This window comes from Lutra lutra, chromosome 3, assembly GCF_902655055.1.
Source record: "Lutra lutra chromosome 3, mLutLut1.2, whole genome shotgun sequence".
Lineage (NCBI taxonomy): Eukaryota > Metazoa > Chordata > Mammalia > Carnivora > Mustelidae > Lutra > Lutra lutra.
The window spans coordinates 47,388,951-47,406,042 of NC_062280.1; the positions used below are offsets into that span (position 1 = coordinate 47,388,951).

Sequence of the window (17,092 nt, forward strand, 5' to 3'; positions counted from 1 at the left end):
GTTTGTTCGCCGATTGTTACTCCAGCTTTCTTCAAGTGTCCAGCTGTCGACACCTCAGAAGAAACTCGTGCTTTACACTCGAAACTTTAAGGATCCCCTCGTGAGCCATCCGACCCCGGGATGGAGCCCGTCCGTGAGGCTAAACCGGAAACCGGCGCCGGGAGTGAGGCGCGGCTGGGAAGCCAGCGCCTCCAGCGCGGAAACTGCCGCCGTCTGGGCTCACGGGCGCTACGGAGACCTGCCACCTGAGGCTTTCCGCGAAGAACACCCTCAGGGCGCCGGATCTACTGTCACCCCGTGGGATGGGTTTGGAGAACTGTTTCTTGTAAACCCGTCCTCAGAGAGCCAGTACTTGGCCTGGGTAAGCCGTTGCACACCTGTAACTTGTTAAAGGTGTTACAAGCATCGTAAATACTACAAGGAAAACCCTTGAGTTTTTTCACTCTGGAGAAGAGTTCTTAGGATATCATGAAATTAATTTTAATTCTGAAGGGTAAACGTCACTTCTTACTACGCACTTCACAAAATGTGCTCCTGAAATCCACGCCTCTGCAGCCTCTCCCCCTGCTATATCAGCCAGTCTCGCGGAGGGCAGGGACTCACGCAGTGCGTTCCAAAGGAAGGGCAGGGTGGTAGCCCCTCGCCTCAAGGTCGGGAGTTAACTGCTGCCTGGGCGTCCTGAGATATTGAGAGACAGCTGAGTGCTCCCCAAACGAACAGCAGAAAATGAGCACAGAACTTGACCAAAGCTGCGTGGCCCATGAGCATTTTTCTGAGGACTCTGCCAGAGCCTTCAACCTGCGGAGAGTGATGATGTGGTGGAGAGGGGGTGGGGGCGTCTTAGGTTTTTTCTTCTCTTCTTCTGTTCTTAGCAAGGAAAAGAATGAAAGGTGTCCCTTTTACTTCTAACCACTCCCTCCCCTCCAACACAGATCAAATAAAGGCTGCTTTGCACCTGCTCCTTGAGATTCTTGATCCTGTTTCAGACAGCGTGGGTTGGAGCCTGGAAGGGAGGAGACATCTAAGTGTGCTAGAGACCCCCAGGCACCTAAACCAGATGGGAAGGAGACAGGGGTGGACGCCCAGCACTGACGGGCTGGATATCCAGGTTGTGGGGAGGGCATCAGGGTGGGCAGCAGGACCCAGACGGAGGGTGGGCTGGAGCAGTGAGCAGAGGAGAAGGGACGTGCCTAAGGACAGCTGGTCCCCACCCAGCCTCCTTAGACTGAACAAGCTGCAGGGCTCAGGGCCCACCCCGGGGGAGGGACCCCCAAGCTGATGGAGGCTGAACCCTCTCCAGTGAGGGCAGGTGCGGGTACACAAACGTAAACATAAATGAAATCATTCCCACACCAGCATCGTGGAACAGTTCAGTCATAGTCATGGTTCACTACAAAATTAATTTGGAAATGTTCAAAAAAATAAGTTAATGAAATAGTCTGGTCATCTGGCTAATCAGTTCTACAAACTCCACACATGAGATGAGCACATGTCAAGTCAGGGGAAACAAACACACATGCATATATACAAAATCAGAAAGATTAAAGACTCTTAAGTTGACAAATAAAAGCCCTTTAACAGCGCAAAACTCAACAGAACACTAGAATGCTTTTCCAAGGTCATGTGAAAAATGAATTCCAAGTCTATTTATAAACCTAAAATCTGGTAACACCACTGGTTTTTGTCCTAGCATTTCTCAAACTTGCACGGGAGTTTTTATAAGGTGAATTGGGCCTAATGCTTGCAAATTTACTTTCTTTGCCTGGATGGGGCTTGAAAACACCTTGATCCCGAGCGAATGATGAAGAGCAGCGGGGAACTGGAGTTGGCTTCTCAGGGGTCTCCCGTAGGGCACAAGGCCCCTCAGGGCTCCAGCGCCCACGCCACCTCCCTGGCACACCTGCTCTCTGTCTCCAGGCTCACACCGGACAGCGCTCCGCTTTCTGAGAAAGAAGATGACATTGTATTGGGTGTTAACACAAGATCCTAAGACACTTGCTTCTCTCTGGTAGAATTTCTAGGAACAAAAGACACTTGCGGGGCCCTCGAGAACTCGCCTGGCACTGCTGCAGTGTCCCCGGCCCCCATCGGGGTGCTGCGGGGTGTCTATGCCTGGACCCCCCAACACCAGCTGGGTCCACCCACCCTGAGCAGCAGCAACAACACACACCAGCCTACTGCCACCAGCTCTGCAGCCAGGAGCCTCACTGGAAGAGCCAGGGCCCCTGGGTCCCCTCAGAGCATGTCCCTCGCTGTCTGCAGCCTTACCCTCCCCTTCTGCTGGCTTAGGCCACCTCCGGCTGCTCTCAAACCCTCTGGCCCACGCCCCGAGCCCCTCCTGTGCATGCCTCCTTCTCAGGGGCTCCCCTGGGTGCTCACCCACCTTCTAAGGACCCAGTGATGTTCAAGGACCTCTGGGACAGAATCAAGCCCCATTTGTTCCACAGGTAACAAGCCAGCTACAGGCCCTGACATTTGTGTCCAGGACAGCATGGAGGAGGGAGCTGCCTCCTCCCCAGACCCAGGAAGGTCACCTGGGAAACTCCTCCTTACCTTCTTTGCACATGTCATGCGTCTTACCTGGCTTGTTCATGCGACACACCTCATCCCAGGTGTAGTTAGCAAGATTCACAGGCTGTGTCACCCAGGGGTCTGTCACCAGCTTCTCCAGAGTGGTGCGCTGCTCGGGGACAGGCTGCAGCAGCCCGGACATGAGGTTCATGAGATCTGGAGACATAAAGACCCACCCTAGGCATGTGGCCAGAAGACCAATGGTGGGTCCGGGCTTGGGTTCAAGAAGAACAGGTCTCAGAGCAGCAGGTCCCAGGTCTGCCCACCGCGAGTACCTCCGACTAGGCAAGAAGTGGCCTGGGAACCTCCACTGACAAGAAACTGGGGGTTCTGGCACACGGGCCCAGCTACTTGCAGAGACCAGCTGCAGGACATGCTTGTCCCCTCGGAAATGAAAGCGTGGGGTTCAGGACCTCCCACACCCTGCTCACCTAACCTCCATGCGGAGCTTCCGGAGCTCAGCCTACTCTCAGGGCTCTGGCCATGCAGAGCTTCCAATGACATGAGGTTTGTGTGCTGAGAGGGGAGGGAGGTGGCCGCAGGCAAGCCCTGCATTGTCACCTCGGGAGGCGGCACGGGCTCTGAGAAGAACCCCAGCCTTGGGTCTAGATTTGGGTCCCATTTCCTATAACAATGTGGGTGTATTCTCAACCGGGCTGCTCTGACCTCACCATCCCACAGAATTATCTTGAGAATGCAGTGAGAGAGCACATGGAACAATTTTGTGTGTGGAACAGCACGTTGCAGGAAGCACAGTTCATGGGAACCCGAACTTTAGCAAAGCTGCAAAAACCCTCTTCTAGGCTGCTAGGGACTGAACTGTCTCCACACCTGCCCCCACCCCAGGTGAAGCCCTAACCCCCAGTGGCGCCTGGAAAGTGGTCAGGGTCACATGAGGTCATGAAGGTAGGCTCCGTGATGGGAGTAGTGTCCTTGTAAGAAGAGAGACCAGGGGCACGTGGGTGGCTGCGTTAAGTGTCAGCCTTTGACTCAGATCACGATCCCAGGGTCCTGGAATCGAACCCCGCATCAGACTCCCTGCTCAGCAGGGAGCCTGCTTCTCCCTCTCAGTCTTGCTCCTCCCCTCACTTCTGCTCACGTGCTTTCTCTCTCTCTCTCAAATAAATAAATAAATAAAATCTTTAAAAAAAAATTATCGTGAGGGTTTAGTCACATTCAAGTTACCCTTCTGTTCAGATTAGTGTTTGACGACTAGAAAGAAAGCAATGAGGCTATCAGCATGGACAGAGTCGCCGTGCTTGAGGCAGGGGACCAGGCGCCCTTACCTTCCGACACCAGGTATGGGGGGTGGATCGTGGCCTCCATGGTCTCCTCCAGCTCGCAGAAGGGGTTCTCCTCAAAGATCAGCGTGTACAGTGTGACCCCCAGAGACCACATCTCCAGCTCTGGCCCCTTGTATCTGCAAGGGGGAGGTGGCGGTGGCATTCGGGCCATATCAGGGCTCGGCTCGCCCCACATGCAGCCCTGACAGTGGCCCTCAGCGTGCTCCTTGGCCCTTCTCAACTACACCCTCCATTCCAGCACCTCCACCCCAGCCAGCCATGCTCCAGCCACATGCTGGGGAGGAAACAAAAGCAAGGCTTCACGTCCGGGCAGCTGAGAGATGCCCACCACCAGATAAGAGGGCGTACAGCACGTGAGAGCAGAGCACCTCCTGATGGGGGTCGTTCCTGGAGGAGGTGGAGAGAAGGCACAGCAGAGGGTAGGCTCCAGTCCACACAGGAGCAGGAGGGTCAAGGCAACAGCAGCCGCCTAGAGAGGGTGAAGGAGGCGGCAGAGGGGTCCAGGCTGGGCCAACTGGGCAACAGGCTGGGGACCAGGGTACAATGGGGCCCTGCTGCCATCTTTTGTCACTGTAAGGATGGACCTCACCCAGCTTCCGTGCACTGGCACCTGTAAGATGGCCGCGCTCTTACCCTAAGCCCCACAGCTGCCCAAGAAATGGCAACTTCACTTTACAGAGAAGTGTGGCGCTGCAGCCAAGCTGCCCGGGAGCCGGCTGGTCACTCAGCTCTGGCCCAGAGATCAGAGACCACGGAGTCAGACAGCGTGGCTAAGAGACACTTGTGAGCGAAGAGAGGGCCCAGAACATCATGAGGCCAAAGACCAGGATGGGGGGGCGGTCAGGAGGATAGACGTGAGGAACGTGCAGGACAAGAGGCCATAGGAGCTGGGGCAAGAAAACCCCCTTCAGCACTTTCTATTTTCATGTTGTTTAGAGAAATGTCAGGGCAGGTGCTCCAGGAGAAAGTGGGGACGCCCTGGGGAGGACCAGAGGTCTCTGAGCAACACTGAGAGGCACCATCACCCTGCGCTCCCCCGTGGGGGCATCCCAGCCCGGGTGCAGGGGGTAAGGTGGGGAACAGACAAGCCACACAGCACATGTTAGGGTCCTGTGGCCAGGACAGGTGGCCCTCTCCAACTCCAATGGCCACCACGGGACAAGACAGCAGCCAACAGCATGCTGTGGGCACCAGGCTGATCAAATTACATCTTTAGAGAAACTCCCAAGGCCCTTCCGGGACTACCCCCCTTCAATATGTCCTATTGGTGGTTCTGGGTGCACATGGAGATGACAGGAGAAGGGTTTCCTGAGCACCGCCCAGGGCCCCCAGCAGCCCACAGGCTCTGGGGCAGGGACACGCTGTCCCCCTGGTGGGAGCAGGAAGGCCAACTAGGTCCAGGCAGACATGGGTCCTCTGCACTTGTGCCTGCGATGCTGGATGTCACGGGCTGCCAGCCCAGCCACCTGTTATTGGAATTGGCTATTATGCCTGTTATCGCCATGACTAAACCCAGCTGAAGAGAGACCCTCTCCTCCTACTTGAAGAGTCTCAACTTTTGGGCCTCCTATCTTGATCTTTCATCTTATTCTCAAAGATCCAATTACATAAAACTCCAAACACACATAAGAGTTGAGAATGTAGCACAACAAAGAGCGGTGGCCATGGCCTACCTCCCCTTAGCCCACCATAGTTTGCTGGTCTGCCCACAAGACCTTTATCAACATTCCACAGCCTGTGTCATGAAGAGGCACCAGCGGAAACCATCTCCCACTTAAACTCCAAGCAGTCCTGTGGTACCCCCGGAAGATGTGAGGTCTGGCCACAGTCTGGCGCCGTACGTACGGGTTTCCCATGAGGACTTCAGGGGCGCAGTACTCGATCGTCCCACAGAACGTGTGAAACAGTCTGCCCTTCTCCAAGTAGGCGGCAGAGCCAAAGTCGATGAGCTTGATTGTGAAGTCCTCGGCAATGACGATGTTCTCGTCCTTGATGTCCCGGTGAATGACGTTCTTGGAGCGCAGGTAGCCCACTGCTGCCACTAGCTGCAACCGGACAATTCAAGGAAAACAGGTGTCTAAGATAAGGACTAACTTGAAAACAGGACAAAACAACAAAGAAAAACACCTCTTATCTAATTCCTCATGAACTAGTGGCAGGAAAGAACCCTGGACATGCAGACCCAATCCAGCTCAGCCGGCATGATGCAGGTCCAGGCGGGCTGCACCCCCCAGCAACAGCATGCACCAGGGCAGGATTCCTCCTTAAAATTTCATTATTCTCATTAGTAGCAGAAAGGACACTCAGCACATTGCTAAGTATACAACACATTAACGTTAGCAATGAAATAGGACTTAGTCTGGCCTAACTGACACTTCATGCCCTCCCACAAACACCCCACTTGTCCCCCAGCACAAATACATGATTTTCAGGTTCTCTCCATGTGCTACAGACAAGCGTCACTCACCCCTCAACACACAGAGTGACAATCTCAGGAGGAAGGACAGACCGACCACAAGCAAAAGCTACAAAGACACGTGGTGGGTGCTTCCATGAGTGTGGTTTGGGTGTGAAATGGGAGGCGGCCCTAGAGAAAGACTGAGCATGACACCTTTGGTTCACACGGAAGGAAAGCATCTTGCCCAGAGTTCATGCAGCATTGAGGGGCAGAGCTGAGAGCGGAAGCCACGTCTCCAAACCCCCACCTCTGGTCTCTAGCGGTTTCTCGGGGGGCAGCCCCCGGCATCAGCCACTCGAGCCCCAGCATGCGTGGGGTTCTCGTCCATAGGCACGTAAAATGATTCCCCTGGAAGTGGGCTTTGTTCCAGCAAGCCAAGTGCAACAATCCCCACTCTGGAAGGGAACAGCAACAACTGCTATCTGCCCAGACCAGAGAAGCCTACACAACGTCTGATGACAGAGAGGAACATAAGGAAGCTTCCAGTTAAGTTTAAATGAGATGAGTAAAATTTCTGACTGTATTCACAATTTGGACACCAATCATACCAATCAACATAGTGTCTTCATGGACATGGTCATTTTGATTAGAGACAATTTTATGTTTACAAGTGAATACTCTTGAATCAGAGGCTACAGTTAATGGTGGGTTAACTGTGCCCCATTAATTAACTTACAACTAGTAAACAAATACACATTTACATGCACATATCTGCAAACAAAAACATACCTGCATACTGATCTACACAACCATGCATGCACAGATACACACATGTGCACACCCAGACACTCACACGTATGTACACAAACACACACACGCGCACACATACATGCCAGGGTCCAGCTGAGAAGAGAAATTGCGTATTAATCTGAACGTGAAAGTTTCATGGAAGCTTATTAATTGGCAGCAAGGGATTCACCACAAAGGTCTGAAGAGAACCTGAGTCCAGACAGAGAAGCCCCTCCTCCCGCAGGCCCTCGGGTACCCCTGCTGCCCAGTAGAGCTGGTCTGTGAATGGCCAGACGCATTGGACCTGGGGCTGGTCACTGGCACTGTTTGTAGACACTGGCATATGATGATATTTTTCTATAAAATTGTGAATCCCTACTTACATATAATAGCACTTACATATATAAATTTACAGAGGGACTACTTGGAAGAGACTTTTTGCAAAATTAGAAAGTATAGGACCCTATAATTACCAAATCGATAGCCCCAGAATTAACAACTCAGAGAAAGCAGTTTTCAACAAGTGACTCTTGTTACATCTTACAGTCTGCCTGCCGTGAAGATTTCAGAAACAAATATTTACCATGCATTACAGTAGACGGGTATATAATCTTGCAACACAGAAAGAGGGAGAAAGGGGACAGTCTTTGAGCAGAACCATGATGCCTGAAATTTACAGGTAGGTGCCTGGGAAACTTAATATCAGAAATCCAATAGCTTCGAGGAATTTATAGCTCTGAGTAGGAAATGTCAACTTATGCAAACTGGCATTAGATATCAAGTCCTCACCAGGAAACAACTGGTGAGCAAGTATGGGAAGAGTATATACGAATATCCCCTTTCCAGGTAGTTCTCCATTGTTTCCAGGGAGCTGGGAATAGTCTGGGACACCTAACCTTCTCCTAAAAACTCACAGGAACAACTGTCTCGTTTCCACCCACTTCCCAGCCTCTTTGTCTCCAGGATGCCTTTCTATTTTGCTCGTCACTCTCCCATGCCAACAAAATAATAAGTGGACAAGATCAACATATAAGCAGACATGAAAGAGACCAAAATAAATATTGTGAAACAAGGTTGCTAGAATCTCAACCTTTCCTGATTACCTCACTTAGCTGGACAGCAGGACTGCTCTCATCCACTGAGCACAGGACCATCCCATACACAGTGGGTGCCTCAGAGGCTCTTTTGGACTGAACGCACAGCCTTCCCTCATCAGCCCTATAATGATCCTTGCATACAACTTAGCAATGGTTTCTTGCTGAGAGACGAGGGCTCAAATCAGACACACAGGCCTCGAAGCCTAACCTGATCGCTTCATTGCCTAAGTTTTGCAACTGGTGTGGATATTGTATGAATATAAGTAAGTTTTAATCATTAAACATATTTCCCTCATCAGTCCAGGACAGCATCTGGGCTCCCCCATGTATCTTAATATAGATCTTACTCCATAAAATCCAAAATCTGAAGGCTAGAGCCCAGCTCACAGAAAGAAGTACATGTGAGCCATGCATGTCGGCAGCCCAGGGACTCCAGCCCAAGCCCACAATCTCTCCAGCATGGCGCCAGCCTGCTCACTTGTCGGAAGATGTAACTCGCCAGGGGCTCATCAAGGTTGGGATGGAGGTCAATGAAGGCAAAGAGGTCCAGACCAGAGCCATGCTTCTCCATCACCAGCTGAAAGAACCCTTGGTTTTCAAATACATCCAAAACCTGGAAAAACAAAAAGTCAGGTCTGGGGCCTGCCAAGGTGCCCTCAGGACAACATATTTAACAACGGTTCATGGGAGTGACGTCAGGGTACCACTAAATGACAAACGGCACCCCACCTTGATGATATTGGCGTGGTCCACCCTGGACAGAATCGCAATCTCCAAAGTAACTTTCCCAAGTTTGGGATCCTCGATCCAACAATCCTCCAAAACCTTCTCCTTCTTAATAAACTTCACCACCACCTATGAAGAAGATGGGGGGGGGGGGGGAGTGGCTGCCAGCGTGTCTCTGGCACTCCATTGAGCGTGGCACCCGCCGCCAGTTCCGCAGACACAAACCTTGAGTGGGCCTCCCCCTGAGGGGGAGAAGAAACCCAGGAGCGCCCCCCCACCCCACCCCCACACACAGCACAAGGAATGGAAGGGTGAGGATGAGGAGACGGAAGCACATGGTGAAGGGGCCCATCACCCCCATAACCCCCAGGTCACAACTGAGGGCTAGAGCCCTGATAGAGGAAATGAAAGAGGAGGCCGGAGAACTGGAAAACATAGACCCAGGCCATCAACCGCATCCTCTGGGAGCTGAGGGGAGCCCAACAAAACCAACGGACACAGCAACACAAGAGAACGCATCACAGGACACGGGGATGTCACAGGGTGGAGAGGCCGCACATCAGGGAGACGAACACCGTAAGCCACTCAGCAGAGCACTGGTTGTTGGGAGAAGAATGGGCACGGGGCCCAGGGGCACACGGTGAGCAGGAACTGCAGGTCAGGCCCACCCCACGCTTCCGCTGGAGACCCCATAAGATGACCCATGAGTCCAGCCCAATGAGCTCACCATCCATGGTGGGGACAGCCAACACATGTGCGCTGCGGCTCGGGTGAGCAGGGACGAGAGGCCCGCCGGCAGGGCAGCTGGGCAGCGGGAGGGGGCACACAGAGGCGGAAGGGGCAGAGAGGGGCATCCACAGCGCCCAGTCAGGCCTCACGGCGACCACACAACAAAGGGGATGGCTCAGCGCCAGCCATCAGTGCTAACAAGTGGTCAAATCCTGAAGATGGTGCCAAGAGAGGGCTCCCTGATTCCACAGGCTGAGGAGGCATGTGAGAGAAGGCAAGAGGACGAGGGAAGCAAGGCCGACGTCCTGGCACCCGGGAGTGTGGACAGGTGGGGGTTGTGGAGGCCGAGGCTGGAGGCAGAGAGGCCTGCTGCCCACCCCACTGCTGGGTTCAAGGAGGGGTGAGGGAAGGCTGCTGCTGAGAGCCTCAGAACACACCTACAGGGGGCTTTGGGGACAAAGTACAGAGCTAGAAAGAAGGAAAAGGATTAACAGAACAAAAGAATAAATCCTCTTGAGGTAAAGAAAGCTTTAAACATTCAGATCAAAGTATTACCAAGCACCAAACAAGAATAAAGAACACGGACACACAGAAATACATCCTAGGGAAATTTCTGAACTCCAAAGATTAAAAGAAAAAAATTCAGAAAGAAAAAACACCAGGTTGCTCTTCACAAGCATGCTAGAGGCCACAGAGCAGAGGTAATGGGCTCAGAGAGAAACCGTGTGGATCGCCAAGAACACATGAGGGGAACAAACCAGTCAGAATACGTGTGAGGACATGACATGTGACACCCACGTTATTAGTAACCAATATTCCAGCAAACGAAAACTAGACACAAGAAAGGCAAGAAACCGGATATGGAAATAATGCAGGTTTCAGAAACTCACCGAAAACCACAGAACACGCTGAGAGAAACATAAAGATCTATACACTTGGGAGAGACACTCAGGTCGTGGGTCACCACAACTGCTTTGTGAGGACAGCAGTGCCACCAACTGCCCCACAGACTGAGCGTCCAGAACTGTGCTCTGTCCCCCAACGGTGGCCTCACCCTTACGGGGCCATGTTCTGATGGACGGCTTTCCGGAATCACCTGCGGGCCCGGTAATATGGAAGCTGGCATCTCTGAGCTCTGAGATGCAAAAAGACTCGTGTGTTTCTTTTCAAACCAAGAGAAGAGCTCCCAAGTTTCTTTCTTCTTCCTTGAGGTCTAGAGGTCTACAGAAACCCTATAGTCTTTCATGTTCCTGACTCAATCAAGAATGGACCTGCCTCACAGAGATTAGAGACAGCAACATAAACTTGAGAGTTAAACCCCCTATAAACACGTGACAGCATGAGCAGCATACACCATGGCCTCAGGAAGGCGACCAACGTGGGCTTAGAAGACGTACCCTGGAAGTGCCCTGTTACTTAGTAACAGTCCAACAACCATGTTCAACCCAATACGCTGGAAATATAGCCAAATTAACTCGCAGAAAGTATAAGAAAACAAAACACATATTTGATGAATAAAGCAGACAATTCTTTAACAAGTCTAGCAAAGATGAGAGAGCGTGGACACAATCAGACCAGCCAGGGGCACCTGGGTGGCTCAGTGGGTTAAGTCTCTGCCTTCAGCTCAGGTCATGATCTCAAGGTCCTGGGATCGAGGCCCTCATCAGACTCTCTGCTCAGCAGGGAGCCTGCTTCCCCATCTCTCTCTGCCTGCCACTCTGCCTACTCGTGATCTGTCAAATAAATAAAAAAACTAAAAAAAAAAAAAAAAAAAAAAAAAAAAAGAATCAGACCAGCCAAGGGAACAGAAGCAGCCGCGGACATATCATTGTACGTGCTGATGTGCAAAAAGGGTGCCAAACCTACCGGCCTCTTGTAACTTTGACATAAAAAAGAAAGAAAGGAAGAAAGGAAGGAAGGAAGAAAGAAAGAAAACTGATGCACAAAATACAAATGAAAAAAAATCCCAAGTAAAAATATTAGCAAACCAAAAGAATTATTATAACCAAGGATTAAAAGAATATTATAACCAAGGATTGGTTCTATGGGTGTAAGTTGATTAGTGTTATTCATTATATTAATAAAGAAAATGAGAGTATGATCATTTCAACAGAGGCTGAAAAGACATCTGATAAAACTCAATACTCATTCTTCAAGAAAAATTTCAGTGAGCTGAAAATAAAATGAAATATCCCCAGCAGAAGGTCTCCATCAAGAACAGAACAGGGGCGCCTGGTTGGCTCAGTCAGTTAAGCATCTGCCTTCAGCTCAGGTCATGATCCCAGGGTCCCAGGATCAAGCCCTACATCGGGCTCCCTGCTCAGCAGGGAGTCTGCCTCTCCCTCTGCATGTGTTCTCTCTCTCTCCTCTCTCTCAAATAAATAAATAAAATCTTTAGAAAGGAGCCACAGCAGCTGACGACCGGGCAGGAGAGCCAACAGCTAGCCCGCTCCTGAAAACGGCCCTGGGTCCCAGAGGCCAGCAGGCTACAGACCACATAGAAGGAAAGACAGAGCTGGCCTCCCTGCAGGAGACTGGCCACTCACCTAGAACATTGAAGGACCCACGGGAAACATGTCAGAACCGGGCAGACAGGTGAGGGAAGGTGAAGCATTTAACAAAGACACTCAGCGGGTAAAGGCCAGCGGTAAGTGATCAGACCCCATGCGGTCAAAGGACCCCACACACGTATGGCACCTCGAACTCAGCAGGCAGCACAGGAACAGTTGGGCAGTGTCACAGTATTTGCAGGGACAAGCAAGAGTGCCACCACATTGACTCCCTCAAATCTCAAAACGCTCAATTACAAGTGCAATCCCAACAGGACTTGGGAGGAGGGCAGCTAGGTCTCAGCCTGAAAATCCACCCCCGACATCAGCCTCTGAGTGAAAGGACACGGTGTGAAGCCCAGTGTGCATCTGAAGTGGCGAGCAGGACAGCTGGGCATGATTGCGTGCGCTGGCGGGAGGGCCCTCCAAGACCAGAGCCCCACCTGGGCTGGCCCGTGTGCTGGGTGCTCCACAGAGGACTCCTCTGTCACGGCATTCCAAGAGTTTGGACACAGAGGCACTGAGGGTATGGCTGCATCTGAACAGGGCCCCCACTACTGAACACGGCCCAAGAGCCCGAGTACCTCCTTGTTGGCTTCCTTGTCCACTGCAGTCCAGACGAAGCCAAAGGCACCGCTGCCCAGCGGGCTCAGCGTGCTGTACTTGTGGGAGTAGGCGCCCTCACAGGCCGCCAGCCCCTCCAGCTCCACAGCCTTCGGGGGCTCCTCAAACCAGGGCTTGCTTCTGAGCATCTGTGGATAAAATGGGCTGCCTGAGGGGCCACATGTGACCAGAGGAAAAAAAGGAAGAGCAAGCAGAGCCACGTCACCAGTCCCCTATTCCCGCACCCTGCTCCTCCTGTGTCCCAGGGGGGCTGGCCTGAGAAGTGCTCTCCTAGTCCACCCAAACTGGCACACATGCCAAGACCCCACCCAGCACACAAGGCAAACAGGTTTCAAATCCCACGTATGGCTTCAGACTCACCCACTACACCAGCAAGCACGGTGAAAAAGCCCTAGAAGGATCCTCCTCCCATCCCAGAGGAAGCAGAGGAAAGAAAGACAGAAAGGCCAGGGAGGACCCCTTCCCACACCACGCGGTAGGTACGAGGCAGGAGCTGAGCACAGACCCCCACCTCCCCTACGCTGGGTCCAGAAAGCTCGCACATGGAGTGGCTGGAGCTGGGCAGGCTGGCCAGGAGCAGGCGCGTGCGCGTGGCCGAGTCCCAGTGGCTGTGCAGCAGGTCTTTCACGAGCCAGCAGCAGAACAGGGTCGAGGAGCCCTGGAGCTCCACCCGCTTCACCTCAAACTGCACACCTGGAGGGCAGGGGAGGTCAGCACAGCAGCGGCGGCCCGGCCAAGGACGCACAGTCCCCCAGAGCACCCACGCAGGGTCAGGCGGGGATGCCCACACTTGGACAGGGAAAAAGCCTGGAAACCCACATTGGACACCACCCCCTACACCGCACCGTGTCTGCCTTCTGCTGCCAGGTCTGTGGACGGCCTTGACCATGGCCACACACGAACATTCATACGAGGCCATTTCCTGCACGTGCATGGGTATTTTCACAGCCTCCAACATACATACCAGAACAAACATGGGGTTATCTTTAGGGGGCATTTACAGGGTATTTTATGTTCTTTTTGGTGGCATTTTTTAGTCTTTCTACAAATAACATATATTTGCATAACTTTTTAAAGTTTAGGGGAAAAGCCTGAAGTCAGCAGTAAGGACACAACTGACTAACGTGACACAGATCTGCTAAGAAGTTAGGGAAATATGGAGAAAAGTACAGCAAAGATAATCAATCAGCTCCAAGAGGCAAGTAAAGGGACCTGATCCTGACACCCCTCCTGGAGCAGATGCACCTGGCAGCAGCAGCTTGAAGCCCAGCAGCACACGAGGGGCCACCCTGGCTGACCATGGTACACACAGTGGCTTCCAAGGAGGGATGCAGAAGCAGCTGGGACCTCAGGCTGTGCCCTTCCCATGCACAGGCACTTATAACTCTAATCCCTAATTTTTCAAGAGATGACCTATCACTACAAAACCCTCACACTGCAGCTGAAACTATTGGTTTGGGGGGGTTGTAGAGGCATCAGACCATAGGACAAGGAAGGCCCCGCCCCGGCCACGCCATGCTTCTGTGGCAGCCTCCCATGGGGGCTCCAGGGCAAGCCCCCCCGCACGTACTCAGCTGAGCTCCGTCCCGGTGGTGGCAGCTGCCGGCATAGGTCCCCTCCTGGATCTCCTGCTGCACGCAGGTGGCCCCAGATGTCGCTGGGCTGTCCGCTCTCACAGGCGTTGAGGTGACCTGGAAGCTCAGCCGGGGCTCTTCTGCTGGACACACATCTACGGGGCCAGCCCCCAGCGTGGGAAGGATACAGGCATGGCTCTCTCTGCCGCTGACTTCATAGTGTTCCGAGGACACCAGACACGTCTCAGAGGGCTCTACCGGATCCGGCACCAGATGGCTCTCGTGAAATTGCCGAGCCTCCCCAAGATTGAAGTAAGTGCCAGTCAGGAGCAGCAGTTCTCGGTCATCCAGAACATCGGATCCCTGCCGGTGCAGACCACTCATGTCTGCATCAGAGCCCACCGGCGAAGGAGATGGCGTCCCCACAAGCTCGGACGTGGCGCAGGAACAGTTGGAGGAAGTTCGATCTGTCCATTCATCGAGAAAGAGCTCCTTGAGGTTCCAGGAGAAAGCATTCCCATCAGCCTCCTGGGCCTGTACTGTGTCCAGGACACCAGGGAGGTCTGTGGCCAGAGCATAGCAGGCTGAGGAGCTGCCCGCTCGGCTAGACAGGCCTCTGCTTCCCAGGTCACACAAGGACACAGGGGCAGAGCCTCGAGGGTGCTCTGCTGGGGCCAGCTCAGTGTAGGAGACACCCAGCGATCCCACAAGGCTCAACTTGGACAGCTGCTCCTTAATCAAGCAGGTCTGTAGCTCCTCACGGTCATTCTCCACGGCCACCCACGGCTCATCTAGGGCAGGTATGGAGAACGGGAGTCGTGCTATCCCGGGGGGGCTTCCTGACTGCATGCTCTGTTCACCCCCATATCCAGGGCAGGGCAGCAGGAGGCCCTCCCCTGCCAGCTGGCCTGTGGCATGGGGCTCGGACGTGAAGGAATCAACCCAACAGTTTGAATGATGGGCACTGCTCGAACTTGTCCACTCTGGCTGTGCCTCCTGATACAGCCTACTCATTTCAGTCTGCCGGCTCCTGTCCTCAGATGCTTCACAGGAAGCAGACATCCATGTGTCCACTGGGTCAGACCCACTTCTTTCCACAAGATCCTGTCTCTGGCTCTCTGGGGCTGCAGATTCCTCTTTCTCCAAGAGAGGATTCGGCTGGTCTTTGGGTGATGACTGTTGAGTAAGGGCTGGTGGGCTTCCTTCTGGGATGTCTCGCTGGTCCTCAAGTGAGGACCATTCCTGGTCTGGTGGGCTTCTCTCCGGGATGTCTCGCTGGTCCTCGGATGAGGACCATTCCTGGCCTGGTGGGATTCCTTCCGGGATGTCTCGCTGGTCCTCGGGTGAGGACCTTTCCTGGGCTGGTGGGCTTCCTTCTGGGATGTCTCGCTGGTCCTCGGGTGAGGACCATTCCTGGGCTGGTGGGCCTCCTCCTAGGATACTGTCCACTCTGAGGATTATAACATGGATGACGTAGTTACTTAGGGGAGACAGAAGAATCAAGAGGAGAGATCACATGGATCGCCCTGTATTAGAGACCAGCACAAAGCATTTAACACCATAAACTAAGACCAACTCACAGATAAGTCACCATTTGGCGATGATTTGGCCCAGATGCAGAGCACTGAGTACCCAGGACCATGTGCTCAGGGCTTTGCTCAGCATTCTCATTTCGTGGTGCATGGGGCTCCTGACAGCTGTGCAGCTGGCCTTGGCCCACCCACAGGGGGTCTGGGGGGTGCAGGCAGAAAGGAAAGAGATTGTGCATTCTTTGCACCATGCAATGGTGACATGTGACTGGCTACAAATGCCATCGGGGTCACAGCCGACAGGAAAAGAGTCTGGCACAAGAAGGTGGGGGCTGCAAGGGCAAGGCCTCATACAGGGCAGGGGCTGACTGGTTCCTAAGAGCTGGGACACAAGCTCACAAGCATGCTTAGCAGGGAGGCCACTGAGGGAGAGGCCACCTCAGAGCCAAAGGGCAATCGCAAAGCCCAGGGCGCTAGGTAGAAACCCCCCCTTGCAGCAGGCCCGGCCATGGTTGCCCCACATGACAGATCCACTGAGCTCCTGCCTGGGATCAGCCTCAGGCCCAATGCCAGCACCGACACCCACAGAATGTGGCCATGCCCAGCCTCACCAAAGGCAGAAGTGCTGGTGACCAGACGTTTGTAAAGAGGCACAGGGGAGAAGGACCCAACACACAGTCAAGTTCCACAGAGGAGGGAGTTGTGAGCCAGGCACTGAGGGGCAGCAGCAGTTTTCTGGGGAAACTGAGAGGTGGGATAAGGGCATGCAGAGGTCAGGCAAAAATCATCTATGTCTCTTGCTACATCTCTTTATCTCTATCCATTCACCCCACGCCACCCCAGCAAATGACCAGCCCTGTGCCAGTCCCCAGGGAACAGCACATCTTTTGTAAGGTCAGAAGATGAGGCAGAAAGGTTTCACTCCCCTAAGCAATGCAGCCCACCCCTCTGCGGTGGGCACACAGAGTCAGGCCCAGGGTAGTGCAAAGAAGCCCCCTGAGGTGGGCACATGGGGGTCAGGCCCCCGGGCAGTGTGGAGAAACCCTCCGAGGTGGGCACGTGGGGTCAGGCCCTGGGCAGTGCGGAAAAGCCCCCCAAGGTGGGCACACGGGGTCGGGCCCCAGAGCAGTTCAGACTGCCCCTCCGAGGTGGGCATGCGGCATCAGGACCCAGGGCGGGCAGGCTGACCCTCTGAGATGGGT

The 17,092-nt window shown here is 53.5% G+C and overlaps 1 protein-coding gene across 1 annotated transcript in view; it reads right to left on the bottom strand.

Moving 5' to 3' along the window:
* Positions 1-1,556: 1,556 nt before the first annotated feature.
* The window catches only part of PASK (PAS domain containing serine/threonine kinase), a 37,586-nt gene continuing 22,050 nt past the window's right edge, over positions 1,557-17,092 (bottom strand). Inside the window, 9 exon segments of the mRNA XM_047721611.1 lie at positions 1,557-1,943; positions 2,581-2,727; positions 3,858-3,991; positions 5,721-5,920; positions 8,638-8,772; positions 8,889-9,014; positions 12,748-12,915; positions 13,299-13,480; positions 14,358-15,811. Coding sequence (XP_047577567.1) covers positions 1,864-1,943; positions 2,581-2,727; positions 3,858-3,991; positions 5,721-5,920; positions 8,638-8,772; positions 8,889-9,014; positions 12,748-12,915; positions 13,299-13,480; positions 14,358-15,811 — 2,626 coding nt within the window. The 3' untranslated portion in view covers positions 1,557-1,863.